Here is a 23,206-nt window from a genome sequence, read left to right as displayed (position 1 = left end):
ATGACAGGTGCACCTCGGAGTCAGGACAGCAATCACCAGATCAGGAGGCAACAACAGAGAAACCACATCTGTTTCAAGGAAAGCCTTGGCAAGGTCCCACCAGCCAGTTCACAGCAAGTTTATAGCAAAAGGTTATTTCCTAAAAGTGGAACTAATGATTCCTGTTTTCCTATGGCTTTATGTCTCGAGACAGCATTCCCGAAGGTTTTTCAGAGGTGGCAGATGTTCAAAACCTTTTGCCTTCGTGGTTTCTTTCCCATCTCATGAACGTGAAGCTCGTGTTACAGGGACTCCCTCGTTTCCCTGGCTCCAAACGTCTGTGAAACCTGCAGCAGTGTAGTATCTTTGAGAAGTCTTCCTTCTTCAAGTGTGGCCAAAATTGCCAATGGATTAAAACAGCCAGGGGGGAGGAGAATAAAGAACAACCTAGAGAGAGACTGACTTACAAAACAGCCTCTGTTTAAAAGAAACTGCTTCCATTGCAATTCGTGTCTTCAGTTACTGGAACTGCTGCAGTTTTTGTATTTTGGTCATAGTGGCCACATTCTGTGCCATAGTGACTTTCTGTTTTAGAACAGAAATCACTGATCCAAAGCCAGCCACAGCAGCTCCTCCTCTCCAAACAGAAGCAGTCCAGCAGCATTATCCCACTGCACCCGTAACCTCAGGAATGTGTGTGCTCTCCCATGTCTCTTACCACTCTCTCTTCTGTTAATCAACGTCGTCAGTCTTTTTGTAAGATAAAACACCCCATGGCTTTGGTGAAAACCAGACCTAACAGAATTTCTTGCAATGATGTTTCATAACCTGAAGTTCCACAACTGGCCAATAAAATGTGGCTTTTGGGATAGTCCCTAACTCCCAATCCTTATCTCAGGATGTTAGGTGTGAAATGGAAAGCTGTTAAATCTTCAGAGATAATCAAGATCAGCCACAGGTGTTGCACATAAGGGACTATCACTGAACTAAAGCAAAGAGAATTTATCTTTCCCTTCTACCCACACCCACCTTTTGCATAGAAATACCTAAACAGCTGAAGAGATGGGGTCAGGAAGAACATGCTTGTATGGAACACAAGGCAGAGCTCACTTTGAAGAAACAGCCTGTTGGGGTCCTGTGAACATCCTTTCTCACTGAACAGAGAAGAAAAAGACAAAAATCCATTTCAAAATTAAAAGGCAACTCAGTCCTAACTGTGGACAGCCAGTAACCCACACTCTGTTCCTGCACTTCAGTCACTGGTGTCACGGGTTCTTCTTTCGGAACACACATCAATCCCTTTGATCATTTATTCTTGATATAGATGTTGACCAGAAAATAAAGCACCTGAGTTGTAAGCCCATTAAAATGCTGCATAATATAGGGGGGATGAAATAAAAGAAAAGTGGTGCCAGTCTGAGGCAAAAGGGAAAACAAACCTCAGTGTTGTCTGGGTATTGAAAGCAAAGCACAGGAGTGTTGCAAAATGCCTGTGTGGTCAGTAAATTTACAGTAAATGATTCTGATACTGATTTACAGCAAATTCAGGAAGCACTGCACAACTCCAAAAATCGGTGCCACCTGACAAAGTGATTCCCAGATAAAATAAACTCCCTGGCAAACACTCAGCTGGAGGGGGACACACACTGCAGGTGGAGAGCAGGCAAAGATCTTGTGTGAGGGTGCCACGTCCCAGAGACTTTGTCCTGCTCATGGCACTGGCTGGAATCATGTTGATCCAAGTACTCTCATGGTGTGGGAGGTGTTTGGGGTTGGGTATTTGGGAAGTTGGGCTGTAGGGCACCTCCTGCTCATGTCAGTCCCTCAGCACTGACCCAAGAGAGAGGTTTGCTCTGGGGAGGAGTGGAGAACACACCACATGGATCCAGCTCCCCACTGAACGTGTTGGAGCACATATGGATGGCAGGTAAATCCACAGGGACCTGACAAGATAGACAGGGGAGCTGCCCCAGCACAAAGAGCTTTGTTTTCCAAGAGGCCAAAGCCAAGCTGGCGAGGGCCCTTTCAAGTGAGTCCAACATCCCTGGTGAGTGCCACCCAAACACCAGGAGATAGCTGGGAGCAGGTCTGAACAGGCACCCAGGTGTTCCCAGCAGGAACACACTCCAGGGAGCTGCAGCATTCCTGCCCAGCCTCCGCACTGGGGTGGTTTCCACCCGGGGTCCCCAGGAGCGGTTTGCTCTGCGAGCTCTGGGGGGGATGGAAATGAAACCAGGAGGAAATTAATCTTTCCATTAATTTAGGAAGATGCAATCCATGACTCACAGCCAGCTTGTGTAAATAAATGACATTGTTTAAATCTTATTTGTAATTATAGTTAAAGGCAGAGACTTTCAAAGCTGCACTGAGAATAGGGCATCCAACTGTCTAATTTATTGTTATTTTAAGCAGGTACTGTGTGCCCAAATTCCCCTGGCAGATTATATCTCAGCTTAAGTGTTTTGCTAGAGGTAATTTTCACATGTTCATGACGGCAGCAATGAGGAAGGAAATCAAACAAAAGAGAATTCCATTTATGTTGTCCAATTTCTTCCTCTCTCGGGCAAAGCTGGAAGCGCTTTGTGCACAAGTGCAAAGCTGAGCACTCACTGCTCTGCCTGGCTTGGCAGGGAAGAGAAAGTGGAAGTGAGGAAGGACCAAATGGAAGTGGTTTGGGAAGGGAAACAAGCCAGGAGACTTTCTTTACCTGCCATCCAATCTGGGAAAAAAATTAAAAACTGCTCTTTGTGCTCCTCCTGCTCACTCTACACCTGCTCATTACAGCAATGACAACAAGGAGCACAATCTCACAAGCAGATCACCTTGAAAGTCTCGTTCATACATCTTCAGACTCCTGCAATCCCCAACCACAGACTCAAATTTCATAAGGATAAAAAAAAAAAGTATAGAAAACTGGAATTCACCAAGGGGAAAATAATTTGTGCTAACGCACAAATAGCCTTGGAACTCTGAGCTGCCTGGGAAATGAGTCTGATTAACACCTCTCTTAAATACCCCAGGCAAGCTCGGAGGGCACCTGGTATTCCCCATGGAAATTGGTGCAGTTTTGAGGAACTGTCACATAGCTGGTTGTTCCTGAAAAGTTGGACAGAGAACAGAAGTGGTTGGAGAAATGCCTGACACGTATCTGCTGCTTTTAAACACCTATCTCAGCGCTGCACTTATAGCATGAAATCCAAGACATGCAGCAAACACATGGAAAATATCAGCCTCCTAATATATCTCCCTGCTAGGAGCCAGAAGGGCCACGGTCCCCCATTTATTCACTGCAGAAGCTGGGCTGGAAAACAGTTGCCATCCATCCCTTTCCTCGAGGCACTGTTTTAACCGTGAGAGATTTCTACATGTAAGTAGAATCAAATCCTAAAATCCTATATTTACCAGGACTGCAGGATATATATATATATATGCAGGAAAATTGTTCCCTAAATCAGCTTAACTTTTTTTGTTTCCCTGCTGCTAGAAAGCTGGACTGCTCCTCCCAAAATGAAGAAACTTGCCTTTCATGTCAACTCAAATTTCCAAGTGATGGATTTGATTTTTGTTTTGTCTCCTGCTCATTTCACTCCCAGTTTGTGATGGGACTGACCCTGAGGAATCAGAACTGCTCCTTGCACCCTGAAACCAAAACCAAATAGAGCAGATTTTCCTTGTGTGTTCAGAGACAGGACCAGCAGTTTGTCTTTAAATGGCCATTATTTAAACACACACTGAACCTTGTCCACCCTGGAACTGACTTCAGATTTCTTTCTTTACTTGGCTGTGTCCATATCAGTGTCTGCCACGAGTGAAAAAACACAACTTGATATCTGCAGTGGCAGAGACTGAGAGAAATCTCTTGCAATTAATGCATTTAAAATGGCCTGTGATTTCTGAGAACACCATTAATTCATCTCCTGTGGGGTCACAAACTGCTGTTCCCTGTCTTCTTTAAGGGCCCACAGGAGGACTGCAGACATTTGGGGACAACAGGAGATGTTAGATGGTAAAAGATGCAGGTGTTGGAGATGACAAAGACATTTGTCAAATGCAGACACACTCCACCCTCTCCTATCTTCTTTTTTGTATCATTTCCTCCTTTAATGTTGTTATTAATGCCACTTTTGGGGGAGAGAGGAGGAAAAAAATTACTCACCTCAGGCACAGCACCCTAGGATACTGCAAAAAGAAAAGACTGCATAAAACATCTATAGACAGAAGGCTCCTGCTGGGTGCTAGAGGCAGAATATATCTCCATTCAGCTAAATGGTGCAATAAAGAAGTGGAGGAAAAACTGCAGAAATTGCTTGGAAAACAAAAAAAAACCAAAAAACTGTTTTCCCAGAGCTATCATCAGGTTTGCTTGTCAGATCAGATGCTTTTTTTTTCCTGGGCTCCATTCAAATGCAAAGAAAATGCTTGAGGAAAATTGCTGGTTCTGATATTTACACCCCTCACACACGCAGCTGGAATGAGATTTCTGCCGTGGTGGAGCAGCAGCAGCCACAAAATAGTCTAAGCCTAATGGCAGTCACACTGCAAGCACTGTTTAAACATATGCCAAGGATTTCTTCATCCCCTACTATGTACTTTCTAATAAACTTTATGCTTATCTAATTTTTAAGTACTTATTTTTACAGGAAGTTGGGCCAATTCAGGGTAAAGAGTATGAGCTCAAGTGAAAGTAGGAGTGAAGGAAGGAGGTTAATAAAGGTAGAGGGAGTCACCTGTAGATGTGGCATTTGGTGACATGGTTAGTGCTGGATTAAGGGTTGGACTCAATGGTCTTAAAGGTCTTTTCCAATCTAGACAATCCTATGAGATTCTCTGAGAAATCCTCCCCACTTCAGCAAGGAAGGCAGAAGCTTCACAGAAGGCAAATCCTTCCAGAGCCTTCAGCAGACATTTGTTGTGCTTTAGTTTCCATCTGACAGCAGCACAAGCTCTGCCTCATTCCATGAGGAAACGCTTACGGAATCAGTCCCAACTTTTGAAGAAGGAGGATTTAAGAACTGCCATCTCCTGGGGGTTTGTTTACTCCTGGGAGATCTGGCATTCTCCTTAAAACAGCTGCTATTGAATGCCTTAAGACTAAACTCTACAAAACCACATGGTTGTGCAGAAAATCCCCCAAACAGAAAAAAAGCAAGGCTCCAAATCCAGAATGCAACTCAATCACATCCAAAATCTACTTATCTCTAAGTCTCATGGCAAACTACTCATCATTGTGGCCACAGTTGTGGCAATTGTTATCTGCAGGGTGTGAGTTGCCATCAGACATTGCCACCACACTGTTATTTATTTCTTTGCAAACAGAACAATGATGATTCCCCATACAAGCACCTCGCTCAGTCATAGGACAACAAGGCCACAGGTTAACAGAGACACAAACAGAAGGAGAACACAAGAAAGCAATGCATCATTTCTGTCCCTCTGACAGGTATCTGGAGGTTTAGAGTGGATATTAGGGAAAGTATCTTCCCTGAAAGGGTTGTCAGGGTGCCCAGGGCAGTGGTGGAGTCCCCATCCCTGGAGGGGTTTAACAGACATGTAGATGTGGCCCTTGGGAACATGGTTAGTGGTGGCCTTGGCAGTGCTGGGGAACAACTGGATCTTCGAGGGCTTTTCCAGGTTCTATCCTGACCAACTCAATCCTCTTTTTTATCATGTAACTGCTGGGAAACAAGCCCTCTGTAAAACTACAAGTAAATAAAATCCTCTGCCTTTTGCTTGGCTACCAAAATACTACCAATGGCTTAAGGACATTGTCTGGGGTTTTACCCCCCCAAAAATTTCATTGCCTAACCTTCCTTATGCAATCAGCAGTGTCCCAGTACCTTCCTTATCAGCTGCTTATTCCCAGAAAGCTGCCCTGCCTTAATCCACTTACTGCTGCTCCCCAAGTCACCTGCCAAAGCAGCTCCTTGTGTGGCCATGCCCAGAGTGGAGTGGGAAGGGAGCACCTGGAAGGAAAGGGAAGCTGTGCTTCTGCTTTACTTTCTCCTCCCTTCAGAAAACAATTACTTATTTGCCTTAGAAGACAAACTTAACAATGCTACTGCCTACAAATATTCAAGTGAGCCTCCAGAAATGACCAAACGTGTTATTCCAGCTGCAGCATGTCCTAATCCTCATCTGGTTCCAGAGCCTCTTGCAGCTCTTTGAGTTGCATTTATTTCCTCTTTCGAGTCCATATCAATTGTTAAGTTCTGAATCATATCCTCAATTTCTGTCACAGTACAGGTATTTCAAAGCCCTCCATCACCATATTTTTACTTACCCTCTTTCTCCCTTTCACACACACTCTCAGAATAATGCAGGGAAAGCTCCATGTTTTAATACACACTAAGGTCAGGTGCAAACAAGAGGTGTGAAAGGAAATTAGGCATTCAAGTCAACTCATTCCCAAATCAACTGCCTGTTCATTTGCAGGGGCACGGTGCTCTGACACTGGAAGGCCTTGCCAAACAACAGGCAGCAAGGGGAGCATCAGAGCTCTCCCAGCAGCCCGGAAACCACTGGAGCAGGTAGATGAAAAGATCCCTTTGTTTCTCTAAGAAGATATTTTGGGATCAGCCCCTTCTGGTTGCTGCTCCCCGTTTCCAAGCACAAAGCCCATCAGCATCCTCACCAACACTATGATATTAATAATAACCACTAAGTCACAGCTCCACTGTGAGCAGGGATTATTTGGGAGGAGTTTTTATGTGCTATGCTGGGTGGGAAAGCAGAGGCTGTGCCCAGTTATCCCAGGGCACAGGGCAGGTCTGCAGGATGGTGGCTCTGGAAGAAGGGCCATCTGTGGTTCCCATGTGGAGGCTGAGCCTCCCCCCAATCCTCTTTCCTTGCCCTCCTGCTCCCAGCACCACTGATGGGGATGCAGCAGCTGAAGAGCACAGGGACTTCTGCAACAGGATCCCCTCCTGCTCTGTGATAACACAAACAGCAACACTCCATGGCAGTGCCCAAAACCAAGCTTGAGCTCTCTCTTCCTTCTTCCATCCATCCTTTCTGCCACAGGGAAATAAAGTGTAAAACCCGGGTCTCAGCTGTGCAGTGTAAACACTCTGCAACTGCCCTGGATTCACACTAACATGAAGAGACTCCAGCCCAGCTATCTTCCTTCCTGATCAAGATATGTGTATCTTTTCCTTTCTGAAACTTTTCAGCCCCAAATAAACATTCCTCCTTCACAATCAAACGTCTTTATACAAACCCACTACTAACATTTCCACGGCACATTTGAAAAATAAACAGTTGCAGCCTATCAGGCAGAGCATTTTGCTTAAATTACACACTCTTCCCTAAAATTCCAGCGTGTGGTTTTTGCCTTTTTGCCATGCCTGGGTCTGCACAGGAGCACACTGCAGGCCATATTTGCTCCATATTAAACAACACAGAACCCCATTAGTTTGTTGAGAAGCAGAGATAATGATGGTGACCCTTATCAGCTGAGGGCTGCCAGCAGCAGAGATTACAGGTAAGGAAAGGCCAGTGAAGGAAACTGTGCCCATAGGGATGGAACAGGGGATCCCTGTGCAGAGAGATCCAGTCTCCTGACAGTCCTCACTGTTATTTGTGTGCTCATAACCAGCACAAACTGTGTCCTTAATTGCAATAACTGTAAATGGAAATAATACATAATTAGTGTGTAACCAAAAAGCCCTCCCCAGGCTTCTCAGATTTGTTTAAGCAGCATCTGTGACTACTTTAGCATCAACACTCTGTTACATTTTAGAGCTGAGCAGAAAAGTGAAAAATATCTGGAGCTTAAATTATCTTTGTACTTCAGGAGTGACTTCCATCCACAGGTTCAGTTACATCATAAGCCCTTAAAGATCTGAATAATTGGTTAATTCCATTTACTTGTGTATTGGGTCTGGCTGAGCTGGAGTTCATTTCCCCATGTCCTCTTACTTGAGAGATCCATACCAAGTGTAGTCATGATCATTAAAACAGGGGATGCCCAAAGGATAAAACTGATGTAAAAATCAAACAACAAAGAATAAGGTTTAATTTCTCAGGACTCCTAACCAAGATGAAACCCAAAAGTGCAACTCAGATCCATCTCTCCTTTCATCTCAGCTTTTCAAGTTCCCAGACCTGATAATAAATGATATATTTTTTCAGTTTATGACATAACAGTTAAACATACAGCCTAAAATAAAGAGACTGGGTGCGAGCTCAACCTCAAAGCATGTGGTTAGAGATTCTGAACCAGCCAAAGGCTCACAGCAATATCTGACCCTTCCAGCAGCTGAGAGAATCACAGAATCACAGAATGTGCTGAGTTGGGACCCATAAGGATCATCCAGTCCAACTCCTGGCCCTGCACAGACACCCCAACAATCCCACCACGTGCCTGAGTGTTGTCCAAACACTTCTTGAACTCAGTCAGGCTTGGTGTTGTGACCACTGCCCTGGGGAGCCTGTTCAGTGCCTGACCACCCTCTGGGTAAAAAGGCTTTTCCTGATCTCCAACCTAACCCTGCCCTGACTCAGCTTCATCCCGCATTGCCTCGAGTCCTGTCTCTGGTCACAAGAGTGAAAATGATAAGAATTAAAGAGCAGAAGACATGATTGGGAAGATTCTTGGATTTTTTATCATAGCAAACATCTCAGAATTGTTCCTGCACTAACTCTCAAAGTCACATTTTGAGGTGTCCTAGAAGAAGACAGCCTGGTTCTCCAGCCCATCCTTCTGCTGGATGGTTACACTGCTGCCAAAGAACAACCTTTACAGCCAACATGCAACCCAGGTGCTGCCTTCACTCACACCTCCAGCACCCCAGAGCCCTGCTCATCCCCACGGCCTTCCCAGGGGAATCCCAGGGGGTTTCTGTCCCAGCACATCCCACAGCTGCTCAGTCCTCCCTGCCAGGCCACCGCCCCCCCCTCCACTTCACGGAGGAAGACCATGCTGAGGAGTCTAAAGCCTTCCAAATTCCAGCCCAGAAAGGGAGAGCTGCCCCTGGCCAACGTTTCCAAGGGCAAAATTACAGCATGTGGGAATTACAGAGCTGCAGACAAACCAGCAATTTGTGAGGAATTCAAGTCACCAGAAGCGACAAATGAGGGCCACAACTCTAACAAAATTAGACACGGTCTCCTTTTAACCTCATCTCTATTTTAAGGGCTTTTTTTAAAAAGAGGGTTTGTATTTGTTTTGTTGGTAAAGTTTCCATGAAATTGGGCTGAGAGCAACTGTTTAAGAACGATGTTTCCCCATAACTTACTCTTGTACCTTAGGATGTGTAAAATCGTGCCCCTGCCTGGGCAGGGGGTTTCTCTCACTATTCAACAGTGACAGAGTCACCCAGCAGAGGTAAAACTCCATCATTTTTGCCAACGTGCTGCTTGACAGGAGGCTGTCAGCTATGGGATTATTTTTTTTAGGTTCCCTTTCATTCTTCAGCCTTCTCCCCAGTTGGGGACACTGCTGGAGTCAAAAGGCAGCTCTTTCTCAATGTGACTCTCCCTTATCTGCATGTCAATAGACTGAGCTATGGAAAAACAAAACAAGAACCAAGCCAATTTCCACCCTGCTCCACTCAATAACAATAAAATCACACCACAGCATCTTTAAAGCCATGCCTGTTCATTGGGATAATTACTCTAACAGCCCATCCAGGCACAGCCTCTCAGCCCCTGCCTCCAATGGAGAGACCAAAACCTGAAGGAGAAGGAGGAAACAGCTCATCTGCTGAACACAATGTTCGGAAACGAGAGGTGAACATTCCTCACCACAGCAAGATGAATGTTCCCACCCCAGCACAAAGAAAGGCTTCATATTTCATATATTTCCCATTGTTTGAGCTTGCTTGTACATAAGTAACTGCATTTAGCAATTATCAATGGGAGAGATTGAGCAGCTAAAAAGATTATCATGTTTTTAACAATGCAAGAGCAGAAGCAACGAGGGAGGCTGCACCCTGCTCAGTTCCACCAGTGTTCTCCAACTCCAGCAGAGATCCTCCCTTCCATGGGTACTGTTACCTTAACACCCACCAGCGAGAGGGGCATCATTCCATTTCCAAATGGAAATTATCCACATTGTGAAAATTATCCATCACGGGAAAATTATCCCTCACAGTGAGGGGGCTGCAGCAATGAACCCCAAAGGAAACCAAACTCCACAGTTTGCTGCTTATCTAAGCTGGGCTTTCATAAAGCTCCCCTGCCCAATGCTGTCTCGGGATCTTCAGTGCTAGAAAGAGAGTGGGTACGAGTCTGTGTAGAACCAAACAACTCTGGATTGAAACAAGTCAATACTTTGAAGTGTAAAATGTTTAAACGAGATGGCTTCATGAGATAAGGAGACACCCTGCAGGCAGTGATGCAGGCAGTGGTTTCAGAGCTGGTGTGATTCCAAGGACTCAGCAGCCTGTGAGGAGCACAGAGGAAGGGCTCAGGCAGCCCTGGCAAGTCCCACAGCCCAGGGGCTGCCCCTCAACCCTGCCCAGGGTGCAGCTGCTCGGGCAGGAGGGGCTGGCACAGAGGAAAAGGGCAGCAGCCCTGTACCCAGAGAAGGCACAGTGCCCAAGGAGCTGAACAGAAATGGCAAGAAAGGCTTTACCAACCTTCCAAGAGAAATCTGCAGCCTTGCACAAGTGGTTGCTACAGCTCCAGTGACACAGCAGCCTCACAGCTATCACTGCCCAGCAATTGCTGGTGTATTGGGCTGCTGCCTTTATGTATTTAACAGACACCTCCTAACACTGCCTGTTCCAGCTCTCACTCCGTGCTCTGAAAGCTCTCTGCCCCTGGCCCCCATACAAATATAATGCAGAGCGTTGGTGGACAAAGACAAGCTTTAGAAGACTGGCAAGGAATCAAGTGTCCTTAAAACTATTAATTGGGATAGAAGGAACAGGGAAGGCTTATCAGCACGGGCTGCTGGCACACGAGGTCAGAGCAGCAGCCAGCAACGGCAGGTGCACAGCACGGAACCCATGTGCACATGGGAGAGGGACGGCTCCAAACAGAGCAGCTCTTCTCCACTGGGGCTGTGCCACTGCTTGATTTGATCACACACGAGAGAGAGCCCGGGGGATGGAGGGGAGGGAGGGCAGGGAAGGAGCCAGGACCCCCCAGGCACCTGTGTGGAATGAACAGGGCCCTGGGCAGGGTCCCCAGCGAGATGACAGGGGCACTCTGACACTGCCTGGGCCTCTGGGAGACAAACAGTGACTCGCTTTCCCCTCAGCAAACCACAGGCCACAGAGCAGCTCTGGCTGGAAGGACATTATTCTAGATTTAAAGGGAAACCAATCTGTTAAAAGCCATCGATCCCAGAGCAGGAGGGTCTGGAGTTGGTGTGAGCACCACACACACACACACACACGCTGACACTTGGCCCACAGCACTTGTAGGTCCCGCACTCTTCCAGCTCCCCACCAGCCGAGTCTTTTACTCTCTGGCTTTTTAACAACTGCCAAGAGACTTTTCCAACCAGAACTCGTAACCTAAAATTATCCAAAGCGTGCTCTTGCTTCCCTCTAGCCCTGAAATCTCATAGAAGCACCCAGGGACTGTTCCTTTAAAAGACAGAACAATTCAGTCTCTATTGCATTCTGCAAAAAAAGCCCAAACCAAAAAAAAACCACCCAGAGTCTAGATCAGGTCCTCCAGACTAAGCCCAGGAATATCACTAAAGAAGAAAAATTTCTCTTGAGATATTTAGATAAAATATATTTTTAAATCTACCTTAAAATTGTCATGACACTACCTACCAAAGTCTAAATTATACTTTCTAAATTATATGTATTAATATCCGAAGTGTGTAATTACAAAGGAGCCGATATATTTTAGAAACACCACACTTATGAACCTATTTTTTAAAATAGAAACTTCCTGCACGACTGTAAGATCTGTATTTTAGGACTCCTGCCTTTATGACTCAATACCAGCAGAGGCAACTGGAGTCCACATGTTTGAATGGAAGCTGCAAACAGGGATCTTCTATATTATGTCAAGGGCATTGATTAAAAATAAATAAATAAATAAAAAACCCTTGCTCCTGCAGAATAAAGAAAGCCCTGAAAACAGTGGGAAAACTGTGCTGTTAAAAATTTTTCTTCTCAACGGCTTCTTTCACTAAAGCAAAAGTTTTATTTGCTTTAAGCTTCCAAGAAAACTGAAGCACTGAAAAATAGCGGTTTTGCCAGCTGAAAGTGCAATTAATTGAATTTACAAACAGCTTAATTATCAGATCAGTGATTTAAATCTAACTAGTGATGGCCACACCATGACTGAGCCTGCCTGTTGTTTTCTGGCAGTCTCTGCACAGAGAGCAGGGGCTGAACATCTCTGACTGCCTGGACAATCCGAGCTCTCCCACTGCTGGGCTCGTGCTGAACACACAAACCTCCTGCTGCGGGTGGGAATGGCCCAGGAAACCTCTTCCACTCAGGACTGAAGCTGCCTGTGCTTCATTTGCTCAAGTCTGAGCGAATAAAACCAAACTTCATCAGGTTACAAAGCCCAGTAATTCCTAGTGGGGGTGAACGTATCTCCCATTCACACAGAAAATGGTATAAATAGAGCTTGACTAAATATTGAAATCAAGAATGTTAAATCCTGATTCAGATTGTGCTGCGTGAGCTTACAGACAGAAAGCTCTCTCCAGCCACTCACATAACTCCTGGTTTTATTCAAACATCAGCTCCACTGCTAATTTATTCTTGTTAAGTGGCTTTCAGCAATGCAAGTGATTTAAATGCACACTTGTGAGGCAAATGTAAGCTTGCAGTGAGGTGCAGTTTGACATTTAAACCATCACATATTTTTGAACATAATGGGACTACAGGAGCATTAATAATTTTGAGCCACTTCCAAACAGAAGTTTTAAAAGCACAATGAAATGCAGAGGAAAAGTGATTTACTTCTCTCTTCTTCAGTTACTGTTGCAACTCTCTTGATCCACAGTCCAAAATCTTGAAAATTGTGGTAGCTTTGTAATAACTTGAAGTATTCCCGCTGCACTTTTAAATTGCTAATAAAAATGGGCTGTAATAGCACGTGCATCTCAGCACACCTTTAAGGACACAGGTAATTCTAACTCTACTTGAAAAGGTGTTTTAGCTTCTGAAAGCCTCCCCTTCTCCAGTGCCCCCAAGCCCAGGGGCTTGAGAGTATGACCCAAAACTTACTTAAGTCCTGAAAGGTCTCCCCAATTTCAGGGGTGTTAAACCACATATAAACAGTGCTCTACCTTCCAGAGCTGGTCACACATCCCACCTTACAAAGCAACTGTGAGCAACACCCATTGATGCCAAGCTGGAATTTGCCAACACGTAAGAGCTGCAAATTTCCACTTCCTAAAAATACATGTTTCATGAAGGGAATAGCGAGTGACACCAAACTTTAGCAGTTCTAGCAAGACCCTGCTACAATGAAATAGGCAAGAGAAGGAAAAACTCGTTAATTTTATTGTTTTTGCAGCACTTCAGTACAGTTCAAAGCACACCACAGAGCCCACAAGCCCACAGCAGCACGTGCTGGGGAAGTGCTGCTCACTCCTTGTGAGCATCCAGCACCTGCATGTGCATAAAAAGTAGATTAAATAAACACAGAGGTAAATGAAATAAAGTTGGTTATTCCCTCAACAGCTAAGAAATGCTGTTAGGGAGAAAGGCAGATATTTTCTGTATTTTGTTATAGAAATATATATAGGAAAATATTTCTGTATTTGCTGTATTTTGTCATAGGAAAGTCATCATGGAGAGATCAATGTTTGCCCTTCCAAGCACTAATACTCAGGTGCCTTGTTCAGGTACTTTTGACTTACAAATTCCTGAAAAACTGCAAAGGGGAAAAAAAAAGCACCTCATATGCTAATATTACCACATTAAATCATTTTTTTGTCCTCCCTCTTCTCCTCCCCACGAGAGGAGGAACTAACACATCCAAGACGGAGCTGATCAGGAACCGTCAGTTTTAATCAGAGCACTGGAGCTGTCAGTCACCAGTGGCCCTTGGGTATTTTGTTTCCTGAATATATAAAAGATTGTTATCCTGAAAGTTAGTCAGCATTTCAGGCTGCCAGACGGAAATAACAAGACTATTAGAGATGCTTCCACACTGGTCTAACTGCAGCAGCACCTGAGTTCTAATAGCTCAGCACACCAACACGGGCAATGACCCCTCTTTATGAGCCACGCTGGTGCAATAGAAATAATTTCTCCTTATTGCATAGTTTGCACAGTTGGAATTTATTAATAGTGCTGCAATTCCATATTAATTATTATTTAGCACTGACAGCAGGCCTGAAACTGCACAAAATTAGTGCCTGGCCCGAGGCACTTCGGCAGCCCTGATTCAGTGTCTCACAACCAACATTTCATACACCAACCTGCTCCAGGACCAAAGCCTGGACAGCAGTGGCACTTGGGCAGCTGATGTCACATCAGAGTATTTACCCCGTGCCAATCCACAGTGGCTCTGGCTGGGATAGAGTTCACAAGCACAAGTGTGTTAGAGAAAATCAACTGGCAATGTAAACATGAAAATCCAGTATCTTAAGGAAAATTATTAGGAAAGAAATCCTTTCAGTCTCACATTTACAAATGAAGAGGCTTACTGCAGAGGAACACAGCAAGAGCACACAGTGATTTGTGGACTTCCCAAACCACCCTCCTGGTGGCAAAGCTGGACTAAAGCAACTACCTGAGCCAGGATAAATGCAAAACACCCAAGGTCATCTCCACCACATGGGCACTAATCATGAAATGCAAAAGGCATTTCTGACAGGCAGAAAGAAAGGAAAATTGCAAATCAACAACAGGGCAAGACCCTCCTTCCAGCTCCGAACTACTCTGCTGGCAAACCCTCCCGAAGGATCCCTCCTCTGGAAGGAGAATATGCAGAGAGCTCAGATCAGCAAATCCCAGCACAGGCAGGGAATCAGAGTCAACCTTCAGGCAGGTTCAAGTCAGGCCCTGCAGGTTTCACAGCGACACGAGGCCCTTTGCCACTGTCAGTTCACCCACTCTGCTTGTTTGCCATGTGGCCAAGAACCCAGGCCTGGCATCCTAACACAATAATGACATGTTTCTAACACAAATACAGAAAATGGGAAGCTATGAAACAAATAATTAACTGTGATCTGTTATTTACATAATTATTGGCAGAAGCCTGAACAAGGAGTAAGATGGATTACTGCAGTTTTGGTTCAGCGTAGCCTTAAAATAATAATTTTTAAAAAAATAAAAAAAAATCATCACATGCCAAGGCTGAAAGGATTTTCATTCCAGCACAGGGTTCTCTCACTCTGCCAGCCAAGCCCCAAGCTGCTACTGCAGCTATTCTATGGATAAACCCTGGGCTTTTCCCTCTGCTCTTCTGTTCTGGCCACCAGCAGAAGCATAAGAAAGGTATTAAAAAAACCCAAACACATAAACAAAGAAACAAACAGAAAATCTCTGTAGGAGACAATATCGTTCACCAAAAATATAACCCTGGTATGTTCATATTTCTGAAGCCTGAATTTAGGTCTGGCAAGGCATAAAGCTGAGTTTTTCTTCTGTATTTCCTCTCCCTTCTCTTCAGTTGAAATTGCTCTCTGATTTCGGTTGTGGTAGGAGATCAACAGTTCTGGAGAAGGTTGAATGATATTTATTCCCTTAAAAAACCAGAAGTACGGAATAGTGGGAGCTCCTACACTGCTCTCATGACATGCTCCACTGCTGTCCAGAAGGATCAGGAGGCAGGAGGACTCAATTCGTTACTCTGTCGTTTTACACAGCGGGAGATAACGTGGGGATTCCCAGCCATGCCTTGTGTGGAGGCTTCCATGAGACACAGCACCATGAGGAGTGGGGAGAGCCCACCAGAGCACCCTGAACAGCTCATTCAAGAGCCCTTCAAAAGTGACCTTCAGCCACTCCTGACTGGCAACAAGTCCAACGTCATGGCCACAGAAGTGCCAGATTATACATCTCTTCATTCTCCCAGGATCCCATCCATTCTCACTTTCCTGATTATTTATGTACTGTTGTAAAACCAGGAGCGCGGAAATTAGTGCTCCCTCCCTTTCACTTCCTTTCCCTGCAACCCTACAGAAATAGCCGGGTTACATCAGACAGAAACACCCACAAAATAACAATGCAAACAGATGTGTCGAGGAGAAAGGTGCACGAGGTGCCTGCTGTGCTCACCAACTCCAGGGCGAGTACTTGTCCAGTCCAGGAACAGGAGGATGAGCTGTTTTACAGCCCCAAGCTCAAAGTGGGGGTCTAACAGTTAAGGACTCAGAAGTAATGGTTTGGTTTGGATTGTCTGAGGGGTTTTTTTCATTTATTTTGCCTGTACCTGTCTCAGATTTGCCTCTTGACTTTCAGACCGATTCCCCAAAAAATGTGATTTTCAAGAGATGGCCATGCCAAACTCCTCTGGAAACCATGAGGTGTTGTTCACCTCACTTACACCTCTCTGGGCTCTGAGCCCAAGCCCATTTTGCTCAAGTCCTATTAACTTCCATGTCCCCTCAGGCACTTCACAGGTCCTTTGTAGAACTCATTTTGAGCACACATGATTTTTTTCCAGAACACTCATCACCCTACATCCATAATTCCAATTTCCACAAAACTCTCTCAGCCAGAGGGGCATCATCCTCCATTATCCATTCCCAGCAGACATCTCCATCCTTTGTTTTTATGATGCTCGTGGTGCTTGGGAGATGCAAACACTTGCTGAAAGCTGCCCTTCCCTCGAATCCCTCCTCACCCTTTGGCTGTGCTGCCCACAGAATGAGTCACATCTGATCATCTCCTAGAGCCCCTCACTAACCAGTGCTGCCTCTTGTCTCCTTCAGACTCTCCCATCCATGGCCTACAGCTCTCCAACATCTCTGAGAGATGTGGATCAGAAGTACCTTGGGTGCACCACCTGCTCCAGTAGAAGCTGCACAATCTTGTCCTGGTCTATAAAACACACCAAGCAATGATGATGCAAACAAGCAACAGCTCAGCAAGAGTTCGGATCCCCAAATTTCCTACTTTCTATCTGTAAAATAAAATTCCCACTGAATCTCCTGAGTAGGTACCAGGAGCTTTTAGCAACAGTTATAAGGAACCTCAAGACCTTTACAAACCTTGTTTCATTCAGACAATGTTATAACACCTTTCAATCACAAGTCCCTCAGCACTTGAAAGCCCAGGCAAGAGCTATGGGATGCCACATTAGGGGAAAATTCACCAGTTTTTAACATCTGCTAAACTTTGTAACCCACCATGCTCCCTAACCAGCAGCTTATTTGCTTCTGATGACATGAAGACTAAATATTTTTAGTTGTTCCTATTAATTATACAAGTTGGCTGATGGAATTTAACCCTATTACAGCTTGGTATGGTATTTGAAAAATCCTGAAGGAATGATTACAGAATTCCCACACTTTTGACCACAAAGCTTCTGATATTGACAGTCGTGGAGATCAAGGGACTAATAAGATCATCACATTATTCTTAAGAACACACTCAATATTTATGAGGATCTTAACTTCGTGTAATAAGGGCCACATTCACTGACTGTGATGGCTTGGATGCTTTGGGGATAAAATTAATCAACATGCATGAAAGAGGATCTCAGAGTCAAACAGGAAAATCTGCCCATAATAACAAAGATAGTCACAATCTGGCAAAGCTACAGCACAAGGAAGAAAAAATACCATGATTAAACATAATAAGACTTCACTTGAAATGTAAAGTACTCTGGAACAAATTCTGCCAACTCACTTAAGAACTGGAAAACAGGAAGGAGCAGACTCTGCAATAAAGCCCATCACAGAGGGAAAACACGGCAGTAGGGAATTAGATGCTGCTACACAGTCCCCTCATCGTGCTGCTGAGCACTTTTTGTCACCTGCTTTTGAAGTGCAGGAGGTTCAGTCCTAAATTCTGCTCCCAGCGCAGGACTTGTTGAATTTTGAGCCAGTCACAGGTACCTGTTGTCCAAGTGAAACACTGTCATCCTTTCACGAGCTTTCCCATGCGTGAGCTGCTGGCACTGCTGCTCAAGTTCATTCAGTCAATATTATTCTCTAATATTTTCCAGCACTGAAGTCCTTCCACAGCTCAGTCCTGGGCTGAGATTAGCTCAACAAAAGACAGAAGAATGAAGAGCTTGCACTGCCACTTCATGGTTTCCTCCCTGAAGCTGTAAGCACTGAGTCTTGTTACAAGGCTCCCTTTATCCCATTCCATATGGGATCTCAGGCTGCATGAAGCTCATTCAGCAGGAAACACACTCTCAGGTGATATGTTACTATCACAAACATGAGTTCACAAGTAAAAAGAGGGAGTTTGGGCTCATAACCTCTTGAATGTCTTGGCACTTGAGAGTTAGCGCTGAACCTTTCCTAACCCTTCAGCTGGGGCTCCCACTAAATAGTTTGAAACTCGACTGTCGACTTCCAACGATCATTTGCATGCATGTATCTTCAAAGAATGGCATTTGATTTGCAACTGTGTGTTGTAATGAGAGGCTAATTAACACAAATATGGCTATTAGCAAGTTGCAGACACTTAAAGGACAAACCCAGCAGACCAGAGCCTGGGATGTACCATGAGACAGGACTGGAGAACCTCAAGGATGAGCTGATACCAGCCAAGACTCTGCCACTAACTCCATCACCACAGGCAAATGGCTCTACAGCTCGGTTTCCCCTTCTGTAGTGGGAGAGTAAGACTCATTTACTTTGCTGGGTAGTTCTCCAGCTTAATTAAATCGTTACCTTTAAATTAAAGGCACTACAGAAATGCCAGGAAGTAGCGTCTGAATTAGAAGGTGGAGGTGACACCCTAATGAAGCAACACTATTTTCATCGTCAACAGTAAAAGGTCACCCATGGAATAATTGTGAAACCGCATTCCAAGCTTCTGAAAGGAAGATGACTTTTCCCAAAACTTCATTAAGGAAGAAGATGCGTCCCAGCATCGCCAGGTGGCTGAAATGCTGCAGTTTCACAGGTAAACCTACAGTGGTTTCACTGCTGCTCGTTCTCCCTTGTCCTCACTCTTGGCTTTCCTAACAGCAGCAAAACAGCACAGCTCTTGAAAGAATGCTTTTTCCACAGGCAACTGTTTTCAGGATGATCAGGGACCTATTAAGAAAATTGCAGAGGATCATTTCCCTTCAAGTTGGTAATGCTCAGCACAGTTTTCAATCTTTCCTTTCCAAGAGCCACAGTGGAGGCACTCCCACTTTTTGTCTGGGGCAGCTTCTCCCAAATATCACTATATTTTAACATACTCCACACACAGTGGAAATTCCTAACTCCGTGTAAAAATAAGGACATTATTGAAATATCCACTACTACAGTGCAGGTTTTTTATTTTTAAAGTACTGGAATAAACTTAAACCACAAGAAACAGGCCAGTCCTTGGTGGAGGCCCAGTTTCACCATGTATTCCCAAAAAAGCTGCAACTTAGTGTCAGGTGTGAAGCTGGTAAGTCCCCTGTCTCGGAAACTGCCCCCAAGTTCTGTCCCAGATACCAAAAGTCACATCCCATCCTAAACTCATTTAATCCATATTGGGAAGTCATTAAACCAAAACCAGGAAAACTGGCAGCCACTTCCTTGTGTGTTGCACCCGGAAAAAGGTTACCCAAGAACAACTCATTATACACAATGTCCTTGTGTCCAAACACCACAAAATACCACATTTGCTGTTTACTTTGTAGCAAGGCAAAAGTTTTTATTTTTAAATAAAGCAAGATGTGCTATAGCAGAGGTCAGCCTAGTTCCTTCTATTACATAAGATGTTCTTGCATTGACTGGATGTGTATTATCCAGCTTCTGTGTGGAGATGTTAAAAAATAGTGGAAGATACCCAGGGAACTACATTTGGAACAAACAACTCTCTATATGTTTTTTTCCTAGTGACTAAACATATACTAAGCATACCCTTGTTATATATATACATACACACTAAATATATACTTTTTCTCATACTTGCATTTCTTTTTAGAAGGCCAAAATGACTGCAATCAAGTTCTCAGGTAAGATAGAAATTGTACTTGTAGTACTGTGCCCATACAACTGGATTCTCTGTTTGCTTTTATCTGTCTGTCAGCTGCCTACTAATTGCTTTTGAGGCCACTGACCTGCTTTTGACTAAATTTGACAGCAGGAAGAAGTCCCAAAGCTCCCAACACTTCCATTTAAAAAAAAAAAGAAATGGTTGGGTAGAGGCAAGACTCTCATAAGACAAGAAGAGAAAGGTTAATAACAAAGGTCAACTCCTATTTGACGTCAGAGAACCCACAGGAGGGATCACCCCAGAGACACAAATCCTCAGGAACCCGTTTCCATTGGTCCTGATGCTCTTCTAACACTTGTTTCAAATAGAGCTGGAACCAGAAATTAACTCCAGTTCTCACAACAGTTCACTGGCCCCAGGTAAATCATAACTTCTGATGCTACTTCCCCTGCCATAATGTGGCTGGTGTTAAAATCCCTTATTACGTTGCTGCAACAATTCATATTTGAAATGTACTTTGAAGGTCTGGAGAGTTGTATTCACTAATTATTACCTGTCTTGAGACATGAGCTGAATATTCAAAGTGCCAGCTTGATTCATCTGCAAGTGCACATCACATAAGCATGTGGTATGCACTAAGACTCAAAATACAAAAGCAAAGATTGCTTTCAGAGAAGACTTTATAATCAAGTCAGTTTTGAGCTCAAAACATATAATTTTTATTACCACAGCTCTCCTATTAGACTGGATTTAAATTATTCCATGTTTTGGATTAGCACTTTATAAAACACCAGTTTGAAAAGTAAATACCAATTGACAGAAGACAAAAAGGCCATGCAAAGTTTGATTCTGTCCCCAGGGGCAAGTCTGATGTCTGAGATCTCAAACCTTTGATATCAGGCTGAATGCTAACAGATAACTTCCACGGGGCAGTTATTGAGCACTGCAAAAACAGAGTTTATCCTGCAAACACTGGCAATGCCACACTGCAGTAGGCAGGCATTTTTATCTTCTGCTTGGTCAGGCACTTTCCAGCCTTCCCAGCAAAGATGCTGCTTTTATTTCTTGCAGGCGGAAAAATCAGATGACAAAGGTCTTGCTGAAAGTACTACAGCAAATAGATGAACTAGATAATGATTTAGGATTTTTTTTAAGCATGCACGAGGGGGAAATAGCTTCCCAAAAAGGAAACTTTCCGTGCATTAAAGGAAAATGGTGCTTTGTAGTAAAACTCTCTGCTAGAGAGGTTCCTATTTGAGGGCAAGGGAGCAAACTACAATTTCCTTCAATAATAACAGGTTAACCTTGTATCTTCAAGCTCTCTCCTGGAGCAGACTGACTACCAGCCGAGCACTCAATACCTCCCAATACTGGCCTTTACATTTCCTGAAGGAGCAAGCCCTGTCTGCAAATAATAATACAAAAAGCCACAACAGTGCCAGCTAAATTTTCCTTCTAATCCTCCCCATGTCCCTACTCCAGACAAAACAAATACAACCTGGCCAACTTATTCTGACAACAGTGACTAGATTTATGTCCCTTGCACTCTATCACTGCCCTACAAACATACATTATTTTAATGCAGCATAAACAAATATCTGATTTGCTTAACACCACATCGAGTCCTAGTGATTAAAACATATATATGCATAGAGCAAAATTTATACATGCACAAACCCCTTTATAAGCTCTGAAGATAAAATTATCAGTATTGCCAAACACAGAATATGCATTATATTCTAATGACATGAGACAGTTGATTACCAACAAGCCTACTTCGTTTCTAATCAGGAAAAGTTTAGTGATGATCTCCTTCCCTGCTGGGAAGGAACGAAGCAGGAGTCCTCTCTAGGGATGGCACAGTAAACATCCCAATGCACATTTATTTCGGAGCTGAGCCTCATAGTAGTAGTACCCACCGAGGCACACAGCGCTTCACGCAGCGCTGCTTGTCACGCATCCCTCAGCGCATCATATTAAAGTGTTTACCTCCAGAAAACCGAGCTTTGCAAAGTGCACTGCAGCTGCCTGGCGGCTCCTCCTGCGCCCGCTCCCGCCAGCTCTGCTGTCACCTGCCCGGGAGTTCTGCAGGGAAGGGACCCTCCTTGGCACAGGGCTGAAGGACAGCCGGGTGTTGCAGGCGCTCCGCAGAAACAAAGCGAAGGGCGATCCGCCTCGCTGCGATTTTCACCCCCGAACACACACACTCGCATCCCCGTTTCGCACAGCCCGTGTCCCCGCGGCTGCACCTGTCACCCCGTGCCGGGATCGATAACGCGTCTGCCACCGCCCCCCGAACCTCCCCGAGCACCCTCTGCCCGCCGCCGCTCCCTCCCGAACCCCGCCGGCTCCGCCATCCAGCCCGCACGAACAAAGGACTCTCCTCTTATTTTCGATAAAATTCGCACAAACTAGAGAACAATACCGGAGGGGCCGCACAATGGGCACCGCATCCCTCCCGCCGGCCCCGCTCCATCCCCGCCGCCCCCCGCGCCGGGACAGCGCCGGGCACGGCGGCGACCGCCCCCGGAGACGGGCAGGGCGGGGGGCTGCGCTCACCTGCCACCGTGTACCGGTCCAGGTAGTTGAGCACGTTGCCCACGCTGAGGATGCCGGCGGCCGCCACCCGGGCCCGGCCGAGGCTCGGCGCCTTGCGGAGGGCGGCGGGGCGGTCGGGGTGCTTGCCGCCCGCCGGCGGGTTCATCCTGCCCGACAGGGTCTGCACCTCGCCCTCGGCGCCCCGGCCGCAGCAGCCCCGCTCGCCGTCCTCCTCCTCCTCCTCGTCGCCGGCTCGCAGCCGCCCGCCGCAGCCCGGGCTGCTGCCGGAGGAGCCGTCGCTTTCCAGGCACATCATGGGCTGCGGGAGGGGGATCTCGGCGTGCGGGGTGACTGACTGAGTGACTGGCGGACGGAAGGACGGACAGACCGACGGGCAGCCGGAGCGCTCAGCGCCGCATCCCCGCGGCCGCCCCGAGCCTGCCCGGGACCGGCCGCCTCTGACAGCGCGGGCGGGGCTGGGGCTGGGGGCGGGACCTCGGGCAGACTCCGCCCGCCACCCCCGCCCCGCCCGCGCCCCGCCCCGCCGGCCCCGAGGGGTCCGTCAGACCCGCCCCGGGCGGCACCGCGGGGCGGCTCCTCGGCCGGGCACAGACCAGCCCTTTGGGGGTCTCCTCAGTCCGCCTCAGCGCGGCCTCTCAGCCGGGTTCAGGATGGCTTGTCAGCCGTGTTCAGACGGGCCCCGAGAGTGT

The 23,206-nt window shown here is 45.8% G+C and overlaps 1 protein-coding gene across 3 annotated transcripts in view; it reads right to left on the bottom strand.

Moving 5' to 3' along the window:
* The window catches only part of LOC113971224 (protein spinster homolog 2-like), a 132,868-nt gene extending 109,926 nt beyond the window's left edge, over positions 1–22,942 (bottom strand). For all 3 annotated transcript variants that reach the window (XM_027690913.1, XM_027690915.1, XM_027690916.1), the window contains exon 1: positions 22,518–22,942. In XM_027690913.1, the coding sequence (XP_027546714.1) occupies positions 22,518–22,812 (295 nt within the window). In that variant the 5' untranslated portion in view covers positions 22,813–22,942. The remainder of the gene's footprint in view (positions 1–22,517) is intronic.
* Positions 22,943–23,206: the final 264 nt, after the last annotated feature.

The sequence above is a fragment of the Neopelma chrysocephalum genome, unplaced genomic scaffold, assembly GCF_003984885.1.
Source record: "Neopelma chrysocephalum unplaced genomic scaffold, ASM398488v2 Primary Assembly neopelma1_82, whole genome shotgun sequence".
Lineage (NCBI taxonomy): Eukaryota > Metazoa > Chordata > Aves > Passeriformes > Pipridae > Neopelma > Neopelma chrysocephalum.
Note: the sequence above shows the minus strand (reverse complement) of the source record. Positions and strands in the feature narration are given on the sequence as shown.